We start from the raw sequence: 19,707 nt of genomic DNA, 5'->3' as shown, positions 1-19,707 counted from the left end.
CGGCGCGCTGCCAAGATGGCGGCGGCGACGCGCGGGGCCCGGTAGCGGCGCGGCCATGGCGGCAGCGGCGGCCCACAGCGTCCGCGTCCTGCGGGAGCTGAACCGGCAGCGCGCGGCGGGGCAGTTCTGCGACGCGACTCTGGGCGTGGGCGGGCGGGAGTTCCGCGCCCACTGGCCGGTGCTGGCCAGCTGCTCCCGCTTCTTCCGCGCCCGCGGCCCCGGCGGCCCGGTGGCGCTGCCCGAGGGCCTCGCCGACACCTTCCAGCTCCTCCTCGACTTCTTCTACACCGGCCGCCTGGCGCTCACCGCCCACAACCGCCCCCGCCTGCTCGCCGCCGCCGAGCAGCTCGGCGTGCCCGACGCCGTGGCGCTCTGCCGCGCCTTCCGCCCCGCCGCCCCCCGCCAGCGGCCCCGCCGCGCCGCCCCGAGCCGCCCGGGGGAGGCGGAGATCGCGGCGGCTCCCCCGCAGCCCGGCGGGCAGGCGGTGCGTGAAGGGGAACGGGAGGAGGGCGAGGGCGAGAAGGGGATCGGCGGGGCGGGCGCGGTGACAGCCGCCTGTTCCCTCGCAGGCCACTTCCCCGGCCCCGGAGGCGGCGGCGGGCGGCGGGCGGGGGGACAGCGACGCCGAGTCCCTTCCCGAGAAAAAAGCCTTGCGGAACAAAAAGACCCCCCCGCCGGGGAAGGCGCCCGGCAGCGCGGGGACGCCAGGGAGTAGAAAAGGTACAGCGGTGCCGGTCGAGTGTCCCACATGTCATAAAACCTTCCTCAGCAAATATTACCTTAAAGTGCACAACAGGTAAACGCTCCGACTTTTCCTTCCCCTTGCGTCCGCGCGTGGGGCCCTGCGACCCCCCTCCCCGCCCGGCGCTGTCCCTTCCCGCCCGCTCTCCCACGGGGGGTGGGCAATCAGCCCCAGCGCCTCAGCATCCCCTGACACGGAACAGGAGGTTCCCCTCTGCCCCCCGGCGCGGGGTGGCACGGAGCTGGGGGGGTTACACGGCTGCGAAATGCTTTCAAGAGCCACAACGACCGTCCCGAGCTTCTGCTCTCGGGGGCCGGAGCAGCCCGGCTCGAGGAGGCGTTGAGGGGCTCTCGGGGACGCGCCGGCTGCGGGTGGACGATGGCAAATCATCCTTCTGGGCTTTCAAAATCCGCCCGGGCTGGGGGGGGAACGCGCCTGGGTTGTGCGGGGCGCACAGGCGCTGTGAGGAGCTTCAGGGTTGATAACCAGAGTGAAGCGGGTGCCTGCGGACACGGCGCGAGTGGCGAACCTTAGTGCTGCGGAACTGAGGCGCCAGCAGCTTCACTACGCTCCGACGGGGTCAGCAAAGCTGGTGTAAAAGGCGGGTTTTGGGCGATGGTGAATATTGGCGCTGGGGGATGTAAAAGCTGCCTGGTCCTTCCCTCTCCCGTCCCAGTTCCCTCCCAGTGTCCTCGCTGGGCCCGTTGGCGCGTCTCTGCCGTCGGGCTGGCGGTGACGGGTGCTCTCCGTTCCTCTTCTCCCCAGGAAACACACTGGAGAAAAGCCGTTTGAGTGTTCCAAATGCGGCAAATGTTATTTTAGAAAAGAGAATCTCCTGGAACACGAAGCCAGAAATTGCATGAACCGATCGGAGCAGGTACGCCCGGGGAGCTGCCGCCGGCAGGCTGGAAAGCGGCTGCTGTTTTGCAGGGGTGGAACTGGAGCTTTTTTCCAGCCGCAATCCCCGTCCCGCTCAGATACCGAACAAAAACCCCTCAGCACCCCCGTGCAGCAGCTGTTCCGCAGCCAGGAGCCCCCAGCCCACTGCCAATGAAGACGGCAGCAGCTTTTGTCTAATTTACCAGACAACTCTCCTTTTGTCTGTTTTTTCCAAGCGCACGAGGATACTCTTTGTACCGTAAAAGATCCAGATCGCTGCGGGTGCGGGTTAAACGTCACAACCAGGTCCCAGCTCCGGTCTGAGCCGTGGGCTTCGCGTCGGACTCTGCAGAAGCCAACGCCTCCCCTGTCTCTTGCAGGTTTTCACGTGTTCGGTCTGCCAGGAGGTGTTCAAGAGGCGGATGGAGCTGCGGCTGCACATGGTGTCACACACGGGGGAGATGCCGTACAAGGTCAGCGACGTCCCTGCGCAGCACGGAGGAAGAGGGAGCGAGCCTTTCTCTTTGGGGACAGCCTGGCTGGGGAGCCGAGCACACCGGTCCCTTCCCCGGCCTGCGGCCGCCTGCTGAGGGTTGTTCCCAGTCTCCAAGCAGGAAGGTGCTCCAGGGAGGCACCAAGGCCAGGCGCTTTCTGCAGCCTTACCAGGATTTGTGCTCCCCTGCCCAGCGCGCCGCCGGTCCTCTCCTCGCGCCAAAATCGCTGTTTGGGGGGCGGATGGATGCTGACCCCCCCCTTCCCCTGTCTTTCAGTGCTCCTCTTGCGCCCAGCAGTTCATGCAGAAGAAGGACCTGCAGAGCCACATGATCAAGCTGCACGGCGCGCCCAAGCCCCACGCGGTAAGGGGAGCGGGCGGGCCGCGGGATGTTGGGAGGGAATCGCCGCGTGCTCAGGCCTGGCCTAGGGAATGGGGCCCATTTAGCGAGGCGGGGAGCTCCAGAGCTGCCGGAAACCATTTTTTTGGGTACAGGAGCAGCCCTTGTCATTTTTTTGGCTGGTACACCCAGGTACTGAGCAGCATTTTGCCTTTGTCAGGCTGCCTCGTCCCGCGAGGCGCCTCAGAGCCAGGGGTGCTGCCGCAGGGAGCGGGGACGGGCGGGTCTGTTGCGGGCGCGCGCCGTGAGCCGCACCCGGGCGAGCTGCCTAACCCCGCGCTCCTCTGTGGCCTTGCAGTGCTCGACCTGCTCCAAGTGCTTTCTGTCTCGGACAGAGCTGCGCCTGCACGAGGCCTTCAAGCACCGGGGAGAGAAGCTGTTTGTCTGCGAGGAGTGCGGGCACAGGGCCTCGAGTCGCAACGGCCTGCAGATGCACATCAAGGCCAAGCACAGGTACGTGACCCGCATCCTCCCCCGTGGGCCCGGCGGGGTGCTGCTGGGGAGGGGAGGGGAGGGGGCTGGAGGGCAGCGAGCACCCTTGTCCCGGCAGTGCTGGGCTGAAACTTCTGCCAGAAATCTGGTGTGGGGCCAACCAGCGGTCTGCTTTTCGCTCTTCCAAGGAAGCATTGGCGCTTCCTCCAAGTGCACGACCGTAGTCATACAGGCGAAGATCAAAGCGTGTCAGCCCGGCTCATTTGTGCTCTTGAAGGGGCAAGTGTGCACCAGCGGCTGCTCTCCACGCTGGGCCGCAGCCTTCTGTTTCCTGGGCTGGTTATAATGCCCAATGGGGGGGAGTCTCCAGCTCGTGAGCCCGTGGCTGCAGAACAGCATTTGTGGGCCTCCAAAATACTTTAGTTTGAAATGGGCTGAATCAGGGTTTAATTACAAGAACGCTGGTCGGGGAGCAGCAGCGAACCCGAGGGGCCGAAGCTGGCAAAGGCGGAGGCGAAGGTAACGTTTGCCCTGCCTGCAGGAACGAGCGGCCCTACGTCTGCGAGTTCTGCCACCACGCCTTCACGCAGAAAGCCAACCTCAACATGCACCTGCGCACGCACACCGGCGAGAAGCCCTTCCAGTGCCACCTCTGCGGCAAGACCTTCCGGACACAAGGTACCCCCCGGGTGCGCAGCTGGGAGCGCCGGGCACTGCAAAACCCGCCTTCTCCTGCCTGTTTCCCCCCGGGAGCAAAGCCCCCTCTCGGGAGCACGCGCTAACGCTGAGGAGGGCACGTTCCTGCTCTCCCCGTTACCCTCGCGGCACGGAAGAGGAAGAAAGTGCTGAGTTTTCCCCAGTAAGGGTTAGCCCGGCCCAGCGGGCTGCTGTTTGCTCTAAGCCTTCCTAACCAGTCCGGCACATGGAGTGGCTGCGCTGTCTCGGGGCCCGTTTGCCGGGCCGGGGGGGCAGGCGCCACGCTGCTGACCCACGGCTCTCTCCCTCCGCCGACGGCAGCGAGCCTGGACAAGCACAACCGGACGCACACCGGGGAGCGTCCCTTCCGCTGCGAGTTCTGCGACCAGCGCTTCACCGAGAAGGGGCCCCTGCTGCGGCACATCGCCAGCCGCCACCAGGAGGGGCGGCCCCACTTCTGCCAGATCTGCGGGAAAACCTTCAAAGGTAACGGCCGGGCCGCCGAGCTTTTGGCGTAGCTCTGGCAGGCGCCCTCCTCGCCGGGGCGCGTGTTACCCTCAGCCCTCGCTTCCCTTCCCAGCCGTGGAACAGCTGCGCGTCCACGTCCGCCGGCACAAGGGCGTCAGGAAATTCGAGTGCACCGAGTGCGGCTACAAGTTCACGCGGCAGGTGAGGCCTCCCCCGGCCCCGGCGGAGCGCGCGGCCCCGGCAGAGCCACCCCCATCTCCCCGCTCCTCTTCCTCCTTTTTTCAGGCTCACCTGAGGCGCCACATGGAGATTCACGACCGCGTGGAGAACTACAACCCCCGGCAGCGGAAGCTGCGGAACCTGGTCATCGAGGACGAGAAGGCCGTGGTGGTGGCGCTGCAGCCGCCCCCGCTGGAGGTGGGCTCAGCCGAGGTGATCGTGGAGTCGCTGGCCCGCGGGCCCCTGCCCGAGGAGCTCCCCGTGCAGAGACTCTGCTCCAACGAGAACTTCTCTACGGCGGACGTGATCGAGCAGTCGCTAATTATAACGACGACGATTCCCGAGGACTGTGAAACGTAGCGCGGCCGACCTGCCAGCACACGACGAAGCCTCGGGCTGGAGCCGCGGCTCTGCTCGGGCCGTGCAGCTGCCCCCTCCCTGCCAAGCCCCCACCCCGGCTGCAGGGAAGTGAAGCCCGACGAGGTTCTCATTGGGTCTCAAATGAAGAAACAAACACGAAGCTACTCCGAAGAGCTACTGAAATCAAGGTACGTGTCCTGCACGAGGCGGGATGTGACCGAGGACTCCGGGTGTGTAATACTGTGAATTTTTAACGAGCTCTTGTTTGCGGCTGGAGGAACAGGCAGCAGTTCTGCCTTTGGTCTGGGAGCTCGGGATTAAAGCTTACCTTTCCCAGGAGCGCGTGGCTCTGCCCCTTTTCTTCAACGCCTCCTCTGTTAAATTTGTGCCTTATTTCCACTTTGGTGTGTGAAGCTTTTGTTAATTGCTGTTTCTTTACCACCGCGAAGGCGGGGCGGGACCTGCTTCCTCTCACCATTGGGATAATTCAGCTCTTCCTTAACTTGAAAGGCATCACCCGAACGGTGCCCTCAGCTCTGCTTTGTGCGTGTGGGGATTTCTGTGTCCAAAATAAAGTGATCCGGGGTTGCTGCAGCATTGACCCCTTCCCTGAGCATTCCCGGGGGGGGGATCACCCCGTGTCCCCGCACACCCCAAGGTCACCACCACGCTCCCTCCCTTTCCCCCTTTACTCACCAAGAAGGCAGAAAGTTGCTGGTTTAAATGTACCTCAGGCCTAGAACGAGAAACGTCGCAGTAAAAACTCACTCCAGTAATCCTCCCCTCAAAGACGAGAGAGAGATTTACGTAACGTGTTTTATTTAACTTGACTGCTGCAAGTAAATTTAAAAACAAACTATGAGAATAAAAATACATTATCTGTAAATGTAAAATGCCTTTGTTTCAAAGGATGGTATTTAAACTGTACGCAGATTCGGACGCAATGACTTTTACAAAAAATAAATACAGATCCGCAACTGTTCAGCCGGTTGGGGACTTGGGGGTGGCAGGTCCAGCAGCGAGCGCGGCGGTGGGAGACTGCACGTGCGCTGGTCAGAGGGCGGCGTAAATCCTCCGTCTGCGAGGCGAGTCCAGCGGCGTGGCACACGCCGTCCCTCCCCCTCGCGTGTCGGCACGGCGGGAGGTGGCTGTTAGAGCCAGAAACTGGGGAGCTGCCCCGAATTGGAGCCCCCCACCCACAATCCACCCACGCGGCGGCGGCACCGGGGAAGGTTTCAAACCGCGGGGCCCCTCCGCCACCCGCCGCCGGCACGCGGCTGCTTCAAGGCACTGTCAGAGTTTCAGGCTTGGGAAGAGCCCGGATTTCCCGAGGTCACAGCGGAGGAGCGAGGCCTGAAACCGCCTTCGAGGCAAAGCGGAGCTTTGTAAAGCTGTGAAGACGCTGTGGCGGGGACGGGGCTTGACCCTGCTCAATCCACGGGCCAGCCAGGAGGCGCGATCGAGCAGACGGGCTTTTCCATCTCTGAATGAAGTTGAAATGCAAATTTTTTTTCCTATTGGTCAAAAACGAAAGATGGAAAAAGCAAAACGCATCCAGCCAACGCTTCAGCCGTTACCACGCTTTGCAGTTCTCCCGAAGGCGCGGCGCCCGTTTCCGGGCGAGCTGTACTGCAGCTGTCGCCGTCTGATCCTTCGAGAAACGTTCCACGAGCGAACTGCAGGCAGCTCCTCCTCAGCGAAGGTGGACGGAGGAGACGCAGCCCAAACCAGGTCACTTGGGCGAGTAGAAAGGCAAATCTCACACAGGCAAAAAACCCAGCAAACCGCAAACAAAAAGAAGAAAACAAAAAAAAACCCCCTAAACTAACTACCTCTCAATCCACAGCACTCTGGCTAACTCCCACACCTTCGCCAAAACACCTCGGCGGCGTTTTCCAACCGCCCAAACCCCGAGAGCTCCTGCAAACCGGAGGCACGACAGAGACCCCTCGGAAGGTCCAGCAGGAGGGGAATTCTGCCTCAGGGCACCCAAACACCGCCAGCCTTTCTGCGAACCTCCGCTGAATCTCCCAGGAAGTTGCGCTCCCCTTTCCCTGTATTTTTTCTTTTCTAAAATACAACGCCAACTTAGCTCCTTTAAAACAGTGAAGAGGAAAACTCTCCCTCGCTGCCCGGGGCCTGTCTGCCCATCCCAGCGCGCCGGCCGGGGGCTCGGCCCAGGAGCACCGACAGCAAACAGCCCTCGCCGGGAGCGGCAGCGTTCTCGGCCTGGCTCAGCCCCGCGGGGCGGGAGCGTGGTGGCCGCTGTCCCCTCGCGCCGGCTACCAGGGGCACTGGCTGCCATCAGAAATGGAAACGATCCAGCTGTGAGACTGCGATTGGAAGATGAAGGGTGTTTCTTCTTAGAAGGAAAAAGTGCTCTGCTAGGAAGGGTTGGAAAACAAATACCTGCAGAAGTTTAAATGTTGTAACTTAATAAAAAAAACCAAACCACCACCAAAATACAGGCAGAACAGAAATCTGGACAAAGGGAACAGTGGAGCTCTGTAACCCAGCCTGGGCGAGATCCCGGCTACATCGGATCCTTCTGAGGTGGGAACGGGAACCGAGGGCCACAGCGATGGGGCAGGAAGGGCCCCGTTCTGGTATTAACCTCCCACCCCGGCAGACCCCCGCTCCCCGCTCCAGCCACGCAGAGGAAGACGCGCGCAGGAGCTCTGTCTTCCTCCGAGGCACAACTGAGGTGGGGGCCCAGACCACCGTCCCACCAGACAGACCCCTCCTGAAAAAGAAACCAAAGAAAGGAGTTTGGCGGCAAAGGAAGCGTCACGGGGCAAAGGAGCTCAGGGAAAGGCCATAAGTTGCTGCGGTGACGTTCAGCGCGGTCGCTCTCCTCGGAGTTCACCTCTCGGGTCTCCCCTGGGGGCAGTGCGGTGCCTTCCCTGCCCCAGGAGGCCTCGGTGTCTGCCGGCTGCGGTCCCACAGCAGCACATCAAACGTCCAGAGCTTCCCGCTCCCTCTGGGATCAGCAGGTTTTTGTTTCCAAGTGCCTTTTGTTTGCCTCTGCCTTCTCTCAAAGCAACACTGGTTCTGGGTAACGAGCTGGCGCCGAGCCGGGGGACGGCGCCTTCCCCTGCTAACGCAGCTCGTTGAGGTTCTGGCTGTGCAGGTTTTGGTGCTGCCTGTTCAGGTTGATGGTGTTGTCCAGCGTGATGCTGTCATCCTCCTGCGTGGTTTCTGGCATAAACTGCCGGAATATGCTGACGCTGCCGTGCCAGAAGATGGGCTCGGGGAGCCGGCCCACCACGCTCCAGGTCCGCGTCTCAGGGTCGTAGGCTTCCAGGACGTCCGAGAGTTCAAACGTGTTGTCGTAGCCCCCGGAGACGTAGAGCTTCCCGCCGAGCACGGCCACGCTCCCCCCCACGTGCACCTGCAATTGACAAATAAACATACACAGCAATTAGAAAAGGAGGGGTTTGCCCAGTTGGGTGGATGATAAAGGTGTCGGGTGCTGTCCTGCAACCGCTCGCCTGGACGGGGCTCAGCATGGGGCTCAGCACCCTCCCACTGCGCAAACACCGGGAGGAGATGGAGCTTTCGAGCTTGGCCCAGCTCCCGTGGGCTGGGCTGAGCACCTGCTACGGTCACAGCCCAGGATTTTGTCTTCTAGGTGACGGTGACGCACCTCAACGCGCTCCATGCGCGGGGGGTTACAGGCTAAGGAGACACTGGCTCCCCGAAGGTAAGCGACGGCCGTTTTTATGACCAGCGGGCTGGTCCTACCTGAAGCATGGCGGGGATTTTGTCCCATTCATTCTTCGCCGGATTGTAAACGTCCACTTCAGCCGAGTCGTCTCTGTCGGAGATAACACAAAATTACTCTTCTTCGTTCTAAAGAAGAAGCTTTGGTTTGAGCTATTTAACCAAAAAACAAGTTTGTGACTTTTACTGGTAACCTGTTCCTCTGTCCCCCAAAGATTATCTCACGGCTTTACACAGAGCAGCAGCCCACATGCAGCACGTGAAATGAGGGGAGGGAGGCCTGACCCCCATAATCTCCTCGTTAACTCCTGCAGGGGCATAAGTGACCAGAAATCCTGAAGTGTCAATCATCAGTAATTCAAAACGGGTAAGAGAAAGGAAAACTACAGCATCAGCTTGTGACAAGTAGCCGAGTTGCTAGAACACGCCGGCAGTATTCGCTGAAATCCACTGAACTGCTCCCTGCAAACAGCTGCCAGGAACCAGGCACCCGGCTGAACCCAAATGAATCAAATAAAAGGCCGTGGGCAGAAGCTGCTGCTTTCTGCGAAGCCAAGGGGAGGTTAAAAAAAGAAAAGTGTCTGGAGGCCATCACAGAAGTCTATGTTTGCTCAAAGCCAGCGCAGCAAGATGAACTGCTTCAGCCCTAGCATGCCTTCCAGTTTATTTTTAATGAAGTGGATAACCCAAGCGTTTGCGCCACCAGGACAGCTTCAGATGGGTAATTAAGTCCCAATTTGGAAAGGCGCTTAAAAATAGTGACCAATCATTTCATCTTCGGTCCTCTTATCTCTGCCGAGACGGAAGACGTTCTCTCCTGTGCTACAGTTTAACGTTTTCTCGGAGCTTACTCGCTTATTTATAGCAACAAGGGGGGTTGAACCAGAAGCCAAGAAAACCGAGAAGTCTATTTCCAAGTAGCGCTGCTGACTTCAGCCAGTTTACACCTGGCTATTGCCCAGCCTACGCGTTTAGATTCAGACATTTTTACACGATTTTAAGTGCAGTTCTTTGAGGTCTGGCTACAACAGAAGTAAAGGAAAGAGGTGTGGCCGTTCACAGACCCACCCGCCCCATCGGAGGAAGCGCTGCCATGCTTCCCCAAGGCAGTGCTCGCCTACGACCACCCCCAAAACCCGCAGGGCCTCCCGGGGAACCCTGGGCTCACCCCGTGGGGAGGGGTCGCCGCTCCCGCCACTCACCGGATGAAGTACATGAGGCCGTTGAGGGTGACGGTCTTGGGGGCGAAGGACCAGGGAGGCAGGTGGCTGCAGTTGACCAGGGACCAGAGGTCGGTGTCAGGGTCGTAGCACTGCATGCCCATGGCCTCCTTGCCGGCCAGGGAGCCGATGGCAAACAGCTTTCCGCGGCAGGAGGTGGTGGAGCAGTTGTCCATGGGGTAGAGCATGGGCTGCAGGGCCTCCCAGCCATCCACCGAGTGGTCGTAGCGCTCCGTGCTGTCAGAGGCGATCACGTAGAGCAGCCCGTCCAGGACCGTGGAGCTGTGGTATTCCCTGGCTTTCAGCATGGGAGACACCTCCGTCCACTCGTTGACGCTGGAGTTGTACCGCCAGACGCAGTCGTACAGCCTCGAGCCGTCCGATCCCCCTGCGGCACAGCACGCCACGCCTCAGGGGGTGTTTCGCACAGGGAAGTACTTTGGGGCGATGTGAGGGGGGCCTTGGCTCGTTACACCTTCGGAACACCCCCGTGCGCTCCGCTGCTCCCCAGGGCTGTACGTTATGGAAACATTTCAGTGCTGGGGACCACAGCGGTGTGCGCTGCCAGGGTTTTACCGGAAGTTTTGCCCCGTCTCTTTCCCCACAAGCCAGGAAGGATTTCTCCCGTGTCGTTCCTAGTCTGTACTCAGCCACAGCCCAAAACGAGTCTCCCAGGTTTGACTCCCTCCATCCTTCCAAATAACCATTTCCTTCCCCATTTTGCAACCCCCACTCCATCACTATCCAGAAGCTGCTGCGACGTAGCAGAGACCAGCACTCAGCAGCACCCGCTGCCAAGGCAGCGTTACGGCCGGCAGCACGGAACCCCCGAGCCCTCCCCACGGCCCGTGCTATGGCTGAGAATGCCCAGAGGTCCCCGCCAGCAGTGGCCTCGCCGACGCACGGGGCTCCCAGCAGCATCAGGGCCCCCAGACCCGCCCGGGATCGCTCTGGAAAGCTCCCGCAGGACCTAAGGGGTCCCTACAAGTAACAAGCCCATCATTGTTACAATTCTGCCCTTAAAGCAGAGCCCTGGTTTCCTGCTCGTGACTAGAGTACGAACAGTTTTCTGTTCACCTGCACTTGATCTGCCCTTCAAATCTTTGCCCGCACCCGAGCGAGCCGTTCCGCGGCGCCTGGCTTCCCAGGCCTTGGTTTGTCACAGCTGCCGCAGGGCTGTCGCGCCAGCTATGGGGATGTAGTTGAAAGGAGGCCTCTATGCGCGGAGTAACAGCCAAATTTACACATCCGTGTCACCTTGAGAGAAGTAATTATAGCCCCAGCAGACTGCGAGGAGGCCGGATTCCTGCTGAGGAAGGCACCGTGACTCACAGGCGCTGGCTGGCGGAGGAACCCGGGGCTTTCTGACATGCCTCTGCCTCGAGCACGCGCCCGGCTCGTGATTCACGGGGCCCGGAACCCAAACACCTTCTTGGCAGCCAGAAATTCAACCCTCTCTCAAGTCACCCCCGTCCCCCAGGGGAGCGGTCAGACAGTTCGACCAGTGCCGGGCCTATGACTTCTGCCCACGTGCTCAGGAGTGTTAGTCACGACAAAATGCCTCCTGGGTCGAGACCAGCTGCTAAATCCAGCACTGACTCCAGGAGTCCCTACGCCTGTCTTCAGGCTGCAGCCGCACTGAGCCAGCGCAGGGTTTCAAATTCTCTGCTACCCCACGAAAAGCTGAGCCTTGCTAAGCCTCGCTGCTAGAACCCACGTGTTCTCAACGCTGCCGCTCCCGTGTGCCTTACCGGTGACGTAGATGTCGTTGCCCAGCGCGGCGACACTGTAGCCCCCGCCCAGGTGCTCGGGGAACTCGGCCAGGTAGCGCCAGTGGCCGGTGCGCGGGTTGTAGCAGTCGACAGTGACGAGCTCGTCGCAGTCACGGTCGCAGCCGCCGACGAGGACGAGGATCTCAGCCAGGCCGGTGGAGGGCCGGGGCCGCATGCGGGCGCAGGGCCCCCGGTCGTGGCGGTCGAGGCGGGCGGCCTGGAAGTCGCGGGCCTCGCGCAGGAGGCGCAGGCATGGCGGGCAGCGGGCCACCAGCGGCTCGCCCTCCACGTGGGCCAGCAGGTAGAAGCGGCGCACGAAGGGCAGGCGGACGTGGGCCAGGAGCTGGGGCAGCAGCGGGGCGCGGGCAGCGGGGTCGGCGCGCACCCAGCGCAGGGCCAGCTGGAAGACGGCCTCCTCCTTGGGGACGCAGAGCCCGTCGTCCCGCAGGTAGGAGAGGAGGCGCGGCAGCGGCAGCCGCTCCAGCTGGGCGCCCAGCTCGCCCACGTGCCGCAGGACGAAGCGGTGGGCCGCGGCCGCCAGCGCCGGGCAGGCGAAGGCCTCGGCGAAGTCCTGCATGTCCAGCGCGTTGGCAGGCTCCAGCTGGCGCGCCAGCCAGGCGCCGCAGGCCTCCTTGACAGCGGGGAACTGCAGCAGGTCGGCAGCGCGCAGCAGGCGCTCGGCAATGTCGGGGCCCAGCCCGCCCACCCGGCCGGTGTAGGCGAAGTCGAGGAGGCGCGCCAGGCACTCGGGCTCCACGCCGTGCAGCCGCACCCGCTCGGCCCGCGCCTCCCGCAGCGCCCCGCCGAACATGGCGCGGAAGTAGCCGGAGGCGGCGGCCAGGACGGCGCGGTGCGCCCCGAACTCCCGCCCGCCCGCCACCACCGTCACATCCAGGAGGCTCCGCTCGGCCCGCAGCGCGCTCAGCCCCCGCAGCAGGGACACCGCGTGCGCCGGCTCCCCTGTTGCCGCCGTCCCGCTGCCGCCCGCGCTCGCCGCCATGCCGTGCCTGCAGGAGAGCACACGCTGTGTCACGCCCTGTGCGGAGCCCCTCGGGACTCAACCCCGAGAGCAGCCTGCGGGACGGAGAAAAGAAAAAAATAAAACAAACAAAAGAAAAAGGTGGATTAGCACAGGGGAAAAGCGTCCTCTGGCTGGGAAGCGGGATAAACTAAACAGCCCTCGCAAACACCCCCCTTCCCCGTCACAGAGGCGCGGCAGTTGCATAACGAGCTGGCGCTGGCAGCAGCCGTCCCTGCTCAGTCTAATTATATTCCTAAGAAGCCCTCGCTGGAGTCTCCCGGGATTAAGGCGGCCCCCCAGGAGCCGGGCAGAGCTCTGGAACCCCCCGGCTTTGCCGACGCTGCGCCTGGGCGCCTCGTCCCTCGGGTGGGGCGTGCAGCGGGAGCAGCCCCCGCCGCTCCTCGAGGAGCGCAGCGGGGTTCCTCAGAAGCGCGGTACCGGGGAGCGGGTGTCCCCAGGAGGCCCCTTCTGGGAGCCCCCGCTCGGCTGCGCACGCCCAGAGACCTCCAGGGTCTCGGCCGAGGCGCGGCGGCTGGCGGCCTGCCGGGCCTCCCCGCCCCTGCCCGCAGCCAGGCAGCTCGCGATCCGCTTCCAGGGAAATAAACACCGGCGGAGTTACACAGATTCTCCTTCGCTGACCCCCGTCAGCCCTCCCGGCCGCGGCGGCGCTCTGTGACCCCGCACCCCGTGGAGGGCGCGCGGCTGCGGCGCAGGAACCCTCCCCGCAGCAAAGGAACCGCGCCCGGCGGCGGGCGGCAGGTCCCGAAAAGCCGGGCCGCCGCCTCAGGGCCCTCTCGGGGATCTGCCTTGTGCCGAGCGGCACCGGCGGGGCCCGCGCCGCGGCCGGGCCAGTGCCGGCACCGGGAACAACGGCGGGGGGCGGCGCAGGGAGGAGACCAGCCTGGCCTACGGTAAACCGAGGCCCCCCCCGCTCCCACCGGGACCTATCGCGGCCCTGCAGCGGGGCCGGAGCCCAGGCTGCCCCGAGCTCACCTCAGCGCTCCGCTGCGCTCCCCTGCGCTCCCGCCGCCGCCGCCCCGGCCCGGCCCGGCCCCGCCCTCCCGCGGCCGTGCCCAGACCGCCGCTCCCAGCAGCCCCCGCGGACTCTCCCGTCATCCCCCGCGGCCGCCCGGACTACGGCTCCCGGCATCCCCCGCGCGGACGGACTACGGCTCCCGGCATCCCCCGCGCGGACGGACTACCGTTCCCGGCATCCCCCGCGCAGCCGCCCGCCCCTTCGCCGCCTCCCGCCGGTACCGAGCGGTTCGCGGGTGTCGGTGCTGTCCGGTCGCTGCCGCCGCTGCCGCCCCAGCCCCGCCTCCACCTCCCGCGGCGGGACATGGACTCCGACTCCTGCGCCTCCCCGTTCGCCCCGGAGGTGAGACGGGGCCCCGGGGGGAGAAGGGGGGGGGGGGCGTCTCCCGCCGCCCGGCCCGGCCCGGCCCGGCCCGGCCCGGCCGCCGGTACCTGCTCCCCGCCGTCGCCCTGTCGCGGGGCCGGGGCCATCTTGTGCCGCCCGAGCGCGGAGGGCCGGGGCGAGGAATGGCGGTGGCGCGCCGCGCCGTGTCCTGCCGCGGGGGCCGGCCCGCCGGAGGGCCCGGTACCGAACGGGGTGGGGGGGGGGGCGTTGGGCAACGTGTCTGTGCGGGGGGGGGGGGGGGGGAAGGGGACGGCGGCGGCGGCGGCACTGCCCGGCTACCGCCGCCGCGGGGGGTGGGGGTGGGGCGGCGCGGGGAGCGGCGGCGGGCGGGGCCCGGCTGCGGGGAGCGGCGGCGGCGGCGGCGCCTCCCCCCCGGCCGTGCCCGGCCCCGCGGCCGCCGCTGACCCCCTCCCCTTCCCCCGCAGGACTTCTCCCCCGCCTCCCGGCGGCACCGGACCGTGGAAGACTTCAACAAGTTCTGCACCTTCGTCCTGGCCTACGCCGGCTACATCCCCTACCCGCAGGAGGTGAGGGGGCACCGGGCGGGCGCCCTCCCGGGGCCGCCGCCGCAGCGGGGCCTCCGCAGAAGCCTCCGGGGGGGTTTTTGGTGTCAGATCGGCCGTTGCGAGAAGGTTACGCCTCCGCGCCGCGTCCCTGAAACAAAAGGGGGAACTACAGCAGCTGGGAGGGCGTTCAGGGACGGGATGGGTGGCCGCCTCTTGGGCGGGGTGAAACGAGTACCGCTCCCGGGACCGCTGCCCCGGGCTTTCCGGGACTGCGCAGCTCTGGGCCGCGGCTCTGACCCGCCGCAGCTCCCCGCGGCAGCGCAGGTCGCGGGGCGGCGGGTGGGGAGAGCAGGAGCTTGAAGCTGGGCGAGATCCCCACGCCCCCGGGGAGCGGGCGCAGTGCCTCCAGCCCGCACGCCGGTCGGCTCCGCGCTAACGCTTTTACCCGCTTTCTCCACCTTTTCCAGGAAACGCCGCTGAGGAACAGCCCCAGCCCCCCCAACAGCACCGGTGGCACGATCGACAGCGATAGCTGGGACCCCCGGTTCAACGACATCCCCTCGTCCGTCTCCCTGCCTGCCAAGAACAGAAAGAACTTCAGTCAGCTCAAGCGAGCGAAACCGTACGGTTCCCTGTTCCAGCGGGCGAAACCCGGCAACTTCTTGCCAGAGCGAAAGCAAATTGATAAGATCAGGAAGAAGAAAAAGCTGAAGAGGAGGGAAACAGAGGTGTCCACAGAGGAGGACTACGAGGAGAAGCTGCTGGAGCTGGAGGCGGAGGACTCTTTCGTAGAGACACCGATGAGCCCCTCGTCCGAGGGCGACCCTCAGTCTGCGACCGAGCGCTGCTCGGTGTGGGACTCTGACACCCCTTCCAGCGTCTCCTACCCTGCTGCGACGGCCGAGCAGACGGTGGAGATCCAGAGCGTGGGCAAACGCACAGTGATTCGGCAGGGCAAGCAGGTGGTCTTCCGGGATGAGGATGGCACCGGCGACGACGAGGACATCATGGTGGATTCGGGTAGGTGGCCTGGCCAGCGTGAGAGGAGCGGCCGGGGGGAGGCGGCTGCGCCGGGGCCGATCTCTTCGGCGCTTGTGGCTCGAGGATGACGCCGAGGCGCGCTGCCTGGGCGGAGTGAAGTAGCGGTTGGGTTTCAGGGGAAGGCAGGGGCGTTGTTTGGCTGCTTTTGCGAAAAGCTGCAACTTGGTAGAAGCAGCTGGTTCTCCTCTACTGGATTACGGCCTCTCGTACTGCCGAGAGTCTCCTCCCGCGCAAGGGGCACCTGGAAAGATCAGCAAAGTGCCTGTCTGTGAAGCCCAGGTAGTTATTTTAGTGCAAAAGGAGAGTAGATTCCCTGTGTGGGTGAGAGGTGTTGGCCGTTAACAACCTCGCTCGCTGCTTCTCTTGGCAGATGACGACTCGTGGGACCTGGTCACCTGCTTCTGCATGAAGCCTTTCGCCGGGCGGCCGATGATCGAGTGCAACGAGTGCCACACCTGGATCCACCTCTCCTGCGCCAAAATCCGCAAGTCCAACGTCCCAGAGGTCTACATATGCCAGAAGTGCCGGGACTCCAAGTTTGACATTCGCCGCTCGAACCGCTCCCGGACGGGCTCGCGCAGGCGCTTTCTGGACTAGGGCAGGCAGGCGCCTGCGGGTGCGCTGCTCGGGTGGGCGGGCGAGCCGCCGGCCGCGGGGCCGGGGAGGGCCCCCCCGAACTGCTGCTGCTCAGGCTGGAGGGCTGCCCGGCCCCGCGAGGGACGAGAAAGCTCCGAGTCGTGGGCAGCCGGGGCTGGAAGAGGCCGACTGGTGAAACTGCTGCTAGACACCGATCGGCTCGAGGGACAGACTGAGCTCTCCGGGTTTGGCGGGGTTTTGTCCGGTTACAACTACGAATTGGGTGATGTCTGGGGAATGTATAATACCTTTGCCACGTACGTTTTCTCATCCCATCGGGAAACTGCAAACCTTCTCTGTGCTAGGAAACTGTGTGAAGAGGGAATCTGTGTGGAGTCTGAAAAGTAAATGGCCATGTGTTTTAATTTTAATGTAATATACCCGCCCATTTGTCCGTATGTATCCACCTTAGATATTCCAAGGCTCCGCAGGAGCATCCGTGCGTACCGGCCTCTGCGCGATCCGCCGCTCTTCGGCGGGCCGGGGCAGCGGGGGAGTTCCGTGATTTGGCACCATTTGAGTGAAAGCGGCACCTCCCGCGCGTTCCAAGGAAGAGAGCAGCCCCTTTTCTGGACAGGCAGCGCTGGGGATTAGCGATGCCAGATTTCTTCCTAGAAGGTCTCTTCTTACGGTGATTTTCTGTGACTTTGTTTTGCATGATCGGCTCAAATGTGTGTATGGGGGGATCCCGTTTGCTGCATTTCCCAGCCCTTCGTTAAACTCCGACGTGCTGTTTGAAGAAGATGGCGACTCTCCCTTTTCTTAGCCCAGAATTCAAACGTGGACTGTAAAAGGGGCCATAGTAAACTTAGAGCCTGGCAGGTCTGGTTTGGGATTTGATCATTTCCATCTGAGTACTACAGCTGAGTTGACTTTTGTTTTCACTGTTTGTTTCTTGAGACTGGATTTGTAATCATAAAAATGGAATCTTTAACCTCCCAGTTGCAAACGACACAGATAAAAGCGGGCGCAGGCTGTGCAGCTAGCAGGACGAAGTGCAATGAAAATCCACGCGGTGTGGGGCAGGACGGGAGTGCAGAGGCCCCCGCCGGCGCTGTGGTCCATCGACGGGGCTTCCCGGGGCCTCAGCCCAAGGAAACCTGTTCAGAGACGTGACGGGGAGTCGCGGCTCTTGCAGCGAGGCCACCGAGACGGCGGCGTTGTTCCTCGATGGACAGAGCGAGCCACGTGTATCAATAAATTCGTTTTAGGTTTCGAGGTGCTTCTGATGGACGACGTGTGCTCTGTCCAGTGAGGCCGTGAGGTGAGGGGGGTCCCTGGTCCCGGTGCTGAAGCGAGCCACGCCGTGCTGCACATCGGTCTCGTGGGTTCACGGCGTCAGAACCACCGCTTGGGCGAGTACCGGCTGGTTGGGAGCTGCGTCTTGGTGAACGAGCAAAGGTCCCTCGGGCACGCAGAGCCAGGTGCCCTCCTGCAGACGTTGGGGCCGCCAAAGCCTCAGGCAGATGGCGCAGCACCACTGGGGCGCGAAGGGTCTGGGACAGGGTGACAGAGCCGCACGATGAGCGACCGTGCTTCTGTCCCGCTTCGTTACAAAATCCCGTTCTGCCAAGCTGCAACAACTGACTCTGGCTTCTGGAAACCAGCTCCAGCTTCTGTGAAATCTTCAGCCCGGACCGTGGCGTGTTGCCTTCCAGAAGCTACGGGAACCACCAAGGAGTTTGCCAAAGACTTGCCCCCCACGGCTGCCTGACTGTTCTTTGCAGCCAGAAAAATAACCAAAGTTTTCCAGTGCTGCCATTTCACTCTGCAAACAGGACGGCTTTGGAAGATCCTGGTCGCAAGCTGCGTAAGGATCGGACCTGCTCTGAAAATGGGTATCTCTGTGTTTACAGCGTGTCTGCAATTCAACTGGACCTCCACGGAACACGTTCCTGAAGCTTTTATGGGAGAAATGGCCAACTGCCAGGCGAACTGGCTCTTTTTCACTGAGGTTCGATACTAATCAATGTGACTCTTGTTCTATTACCTTTTCAAATTTATCCCAATAGATGGTGTCTGACAAGTCCAGCACGTTACAATATCAGCAGAGAGAAAAAAAAGTAACATCTCCATTCTTTTAGTTCATCACTTTCAGCCATGTATAATTATAGTTTAATTCAGAACTTTATTTTTTCATTAAAACTGTTTTAATGAACCATGTTTTTTTCTTAAATGTGAAACAAGTGAACAATGATTTTGTTTTATTCTGAACTCGGGAGTCTGCTGTTATGATTTACTGGTGTGTAACGCGGTCGTGCCGGGTGCCAGCCAGACCTGATGCCGCGCTCTCCCCCCAACGCCAGACGAAGCCGGGGGTGACGGAGCGCTGCAAACGTGTCCTCCTCGTTGTAGCAGTTGCTCTGCTTGAGATATGCTGTGGCTTGTCCCCATGGCTGGTGGCAGTGGGGACGCTGCCCAGGGGGGTGAGGGTGTGTGGGCAGCTTTGTGGAGAGCGCCTGAAGGTGGGCGTGGGGCAGGGCAGATCAGGCCAGGTGAGCGATGGCCGAGGTGGCCCCGTGCCCATCCCACGTGCCCTTGGGAGCCAGGTCCCTGCAGCCCCAGAAATGGGCCTCAGGCTGTGCTGCATCTGCCCGCTCAGCCAGACCCGGCCCAAAGGCTGAGAGCTCCTGCCCTCCCCACCCAGGGCCACCCCAAACCACCGAGGGGCTGCTGGTGCCTTGGGGCCACCCCCCAGCTCCCGGACGAGCCGCGACCCCAGAGGCAGCGCAGCTCAGCCTGCTGCATTCACAAGAGCCCAAACGCCTTGGCGAGCTGGAAAGGTGGCTCAACCCTTTGGAAGTGGCACTGGCTCATATTAGATGCTACGCTCTGGTTGCTTAGAGCTCCTTATTTTAATTCTGTTTGAAATTCTGTATTGTATAGTGTTAAACAGAAGTCCCAGAGGCGTTGCAGCTGTGAAATGGCAGCTTCTGATAGAGCAGAAATGGTGGTGGTGAAAGCAGTGGCTTCTCAATTGGGGCTGTTCTTACAGTCTTTAAAACTGCACTGATGGACAGACAAGAAGGAAGAGAGGAGGAGGGGGGCTGGAGGGAGTATTCAGCAGGAGAGATCAACCCGTACTTGACGTCAAAGGGGGAGGTGGACAGGACCGACAGACAGACAGCGGACTTCACCGTGTGGACACAATTCAGGAACGCTGCAGGGAAGCGAACACGGAGCTCACGCTTTGACTGCTGCAGAGAGGGACCTGCTGCAGCAGCCTCACGGCCGGGGAGGGGCACTGGCAGTACTCCAAAGGAGGGGAAAAGCAAGAGCCTGGCTCCTTGGTGGGCTGGTCCGGCGGGGCAAAAGAAGCTACATACTTTTTATGATGTTTAGCCAGGGAACGGGGCAAGGCCTGTGTCAGTATTAATCGCGAGGGATTTTACTTTAACGAGAGTTGCAAACTCAAGTGTTCAAAGTACAAAGTTAAGGTTCAGCGGTCCCTTGCACAAACTTCTCTGCAGTTTTAGACAGAAGGTAATTCCGAGGTGCTGGGGGAACACAGCAGACAGGGGGAAGGCAGGAGAACCGAGTCAGTTCTCTGATGACAACACGAGGACTCCCAGCCCTGGCCTGGAGGTACCAACACGGGTGAGCTGCGCGCGAGGAGGTTTAGATGGTTTTTACAGCAGAAGCGGCGCCTGGAGCTCTGGCTCCCGGTAGCCCTTCACTG

The 19,707-nt window shown here is 62.4% G+C and overlaps 3 protein-coding genes across 3 annotated transcripts; 2 read left to right on the top strand and 1 right to left on the bottom strand.

Annotated features, from left to right (window-relative positions):
- On the top strand, positions 1-5,028 carry ZBTB48 (zinc finger and BTB domain containing 48). The gene is given in 10 exon segments (XM_074893167.1): positions 1-553; positions 555-796; positions 1,508-1,619; positions 2,002-2,094; positions 2,392-2,478; positions 2,813-2,967; positions 3,488-3,624; positions 3,964-4,128; positions 4,223-4,311; positions 4,396-5,028. Coding segments are annotated over 10 exon segments (1,872 nt in total). The 5' UTR covers positions 1-55; the 3' UTR covers positions 4,690-5,028.
- Positions 5,029-5,491: 463 nt separating this feature from the next.
- On the bottom strand, positions 5,492-13,499 carry KLHL21 (kelch like family member 21). Its single transcript, XM_074893168.1, has 5 exons — positions 13,419-13,499; positions 11,384-12,478; positions 9,615-10,020; positions 8,434-8,506; positions 5,492-8,080 (listed from the first exon to the last, which is right to left on the bottom strand). Exons 2-5 carry the CDS (start codon positions 12,402-12,404, stop codon positions 7,787-7,789), a joined length of 1,794 nt encoding a protein of 597 aa, XP_074749269.1. The 5' UTR covers positions 12,405-12,478; positions 13,419-13,499; the 3' UTR covers positions 5,492-7,786.
- Positions 13,500-13,664: 165 nt separating this feature from the next.
- Positions 13,665-18,242, top strand: PHF13 (PHD finger protein 13). Its single transcript, XM_074893171.1, has 4 exons — positions 13,665-13,803; positions 14,271-14,372; positions 14,819-15,371; positions 15,763-18,242. The coding sequence occupies exons 1-4, from the start codon at positions 13,765-13,767 to the stop codon at positions 15,987-15,989; spliced, it is 921 nt and encodes a 306-aa protein (XP_074749272.1). The 5' UTR covers positions 13,665-13,764; the 3' UTR covers positions 15,990-18,242.
- The last annotated feature ends 1,465 nt before the right edge of the window (positions 18,243-19,707 follow it).

The sequence above is a fragment of the Strix uralensis genome, chromosome 23 (genome assembly GCF_047716275.1).
Source record: "Strix uralensis isolate ZFMK-TIS-50842 chromosome 23, bStrUra1, whole genome shotgun sequence".
NCBI classification, from domain to species: domain Eukaryota; kingdom Metazoa; phylum Chordata; class Aves; order Strigiformes; family Strigidae; genus Strix; species Strix uralensis.
Note: the sequence above shows the minus strand (reverse complement) of the source record. Positions and strands in the feature narration are given on the sequence as shown.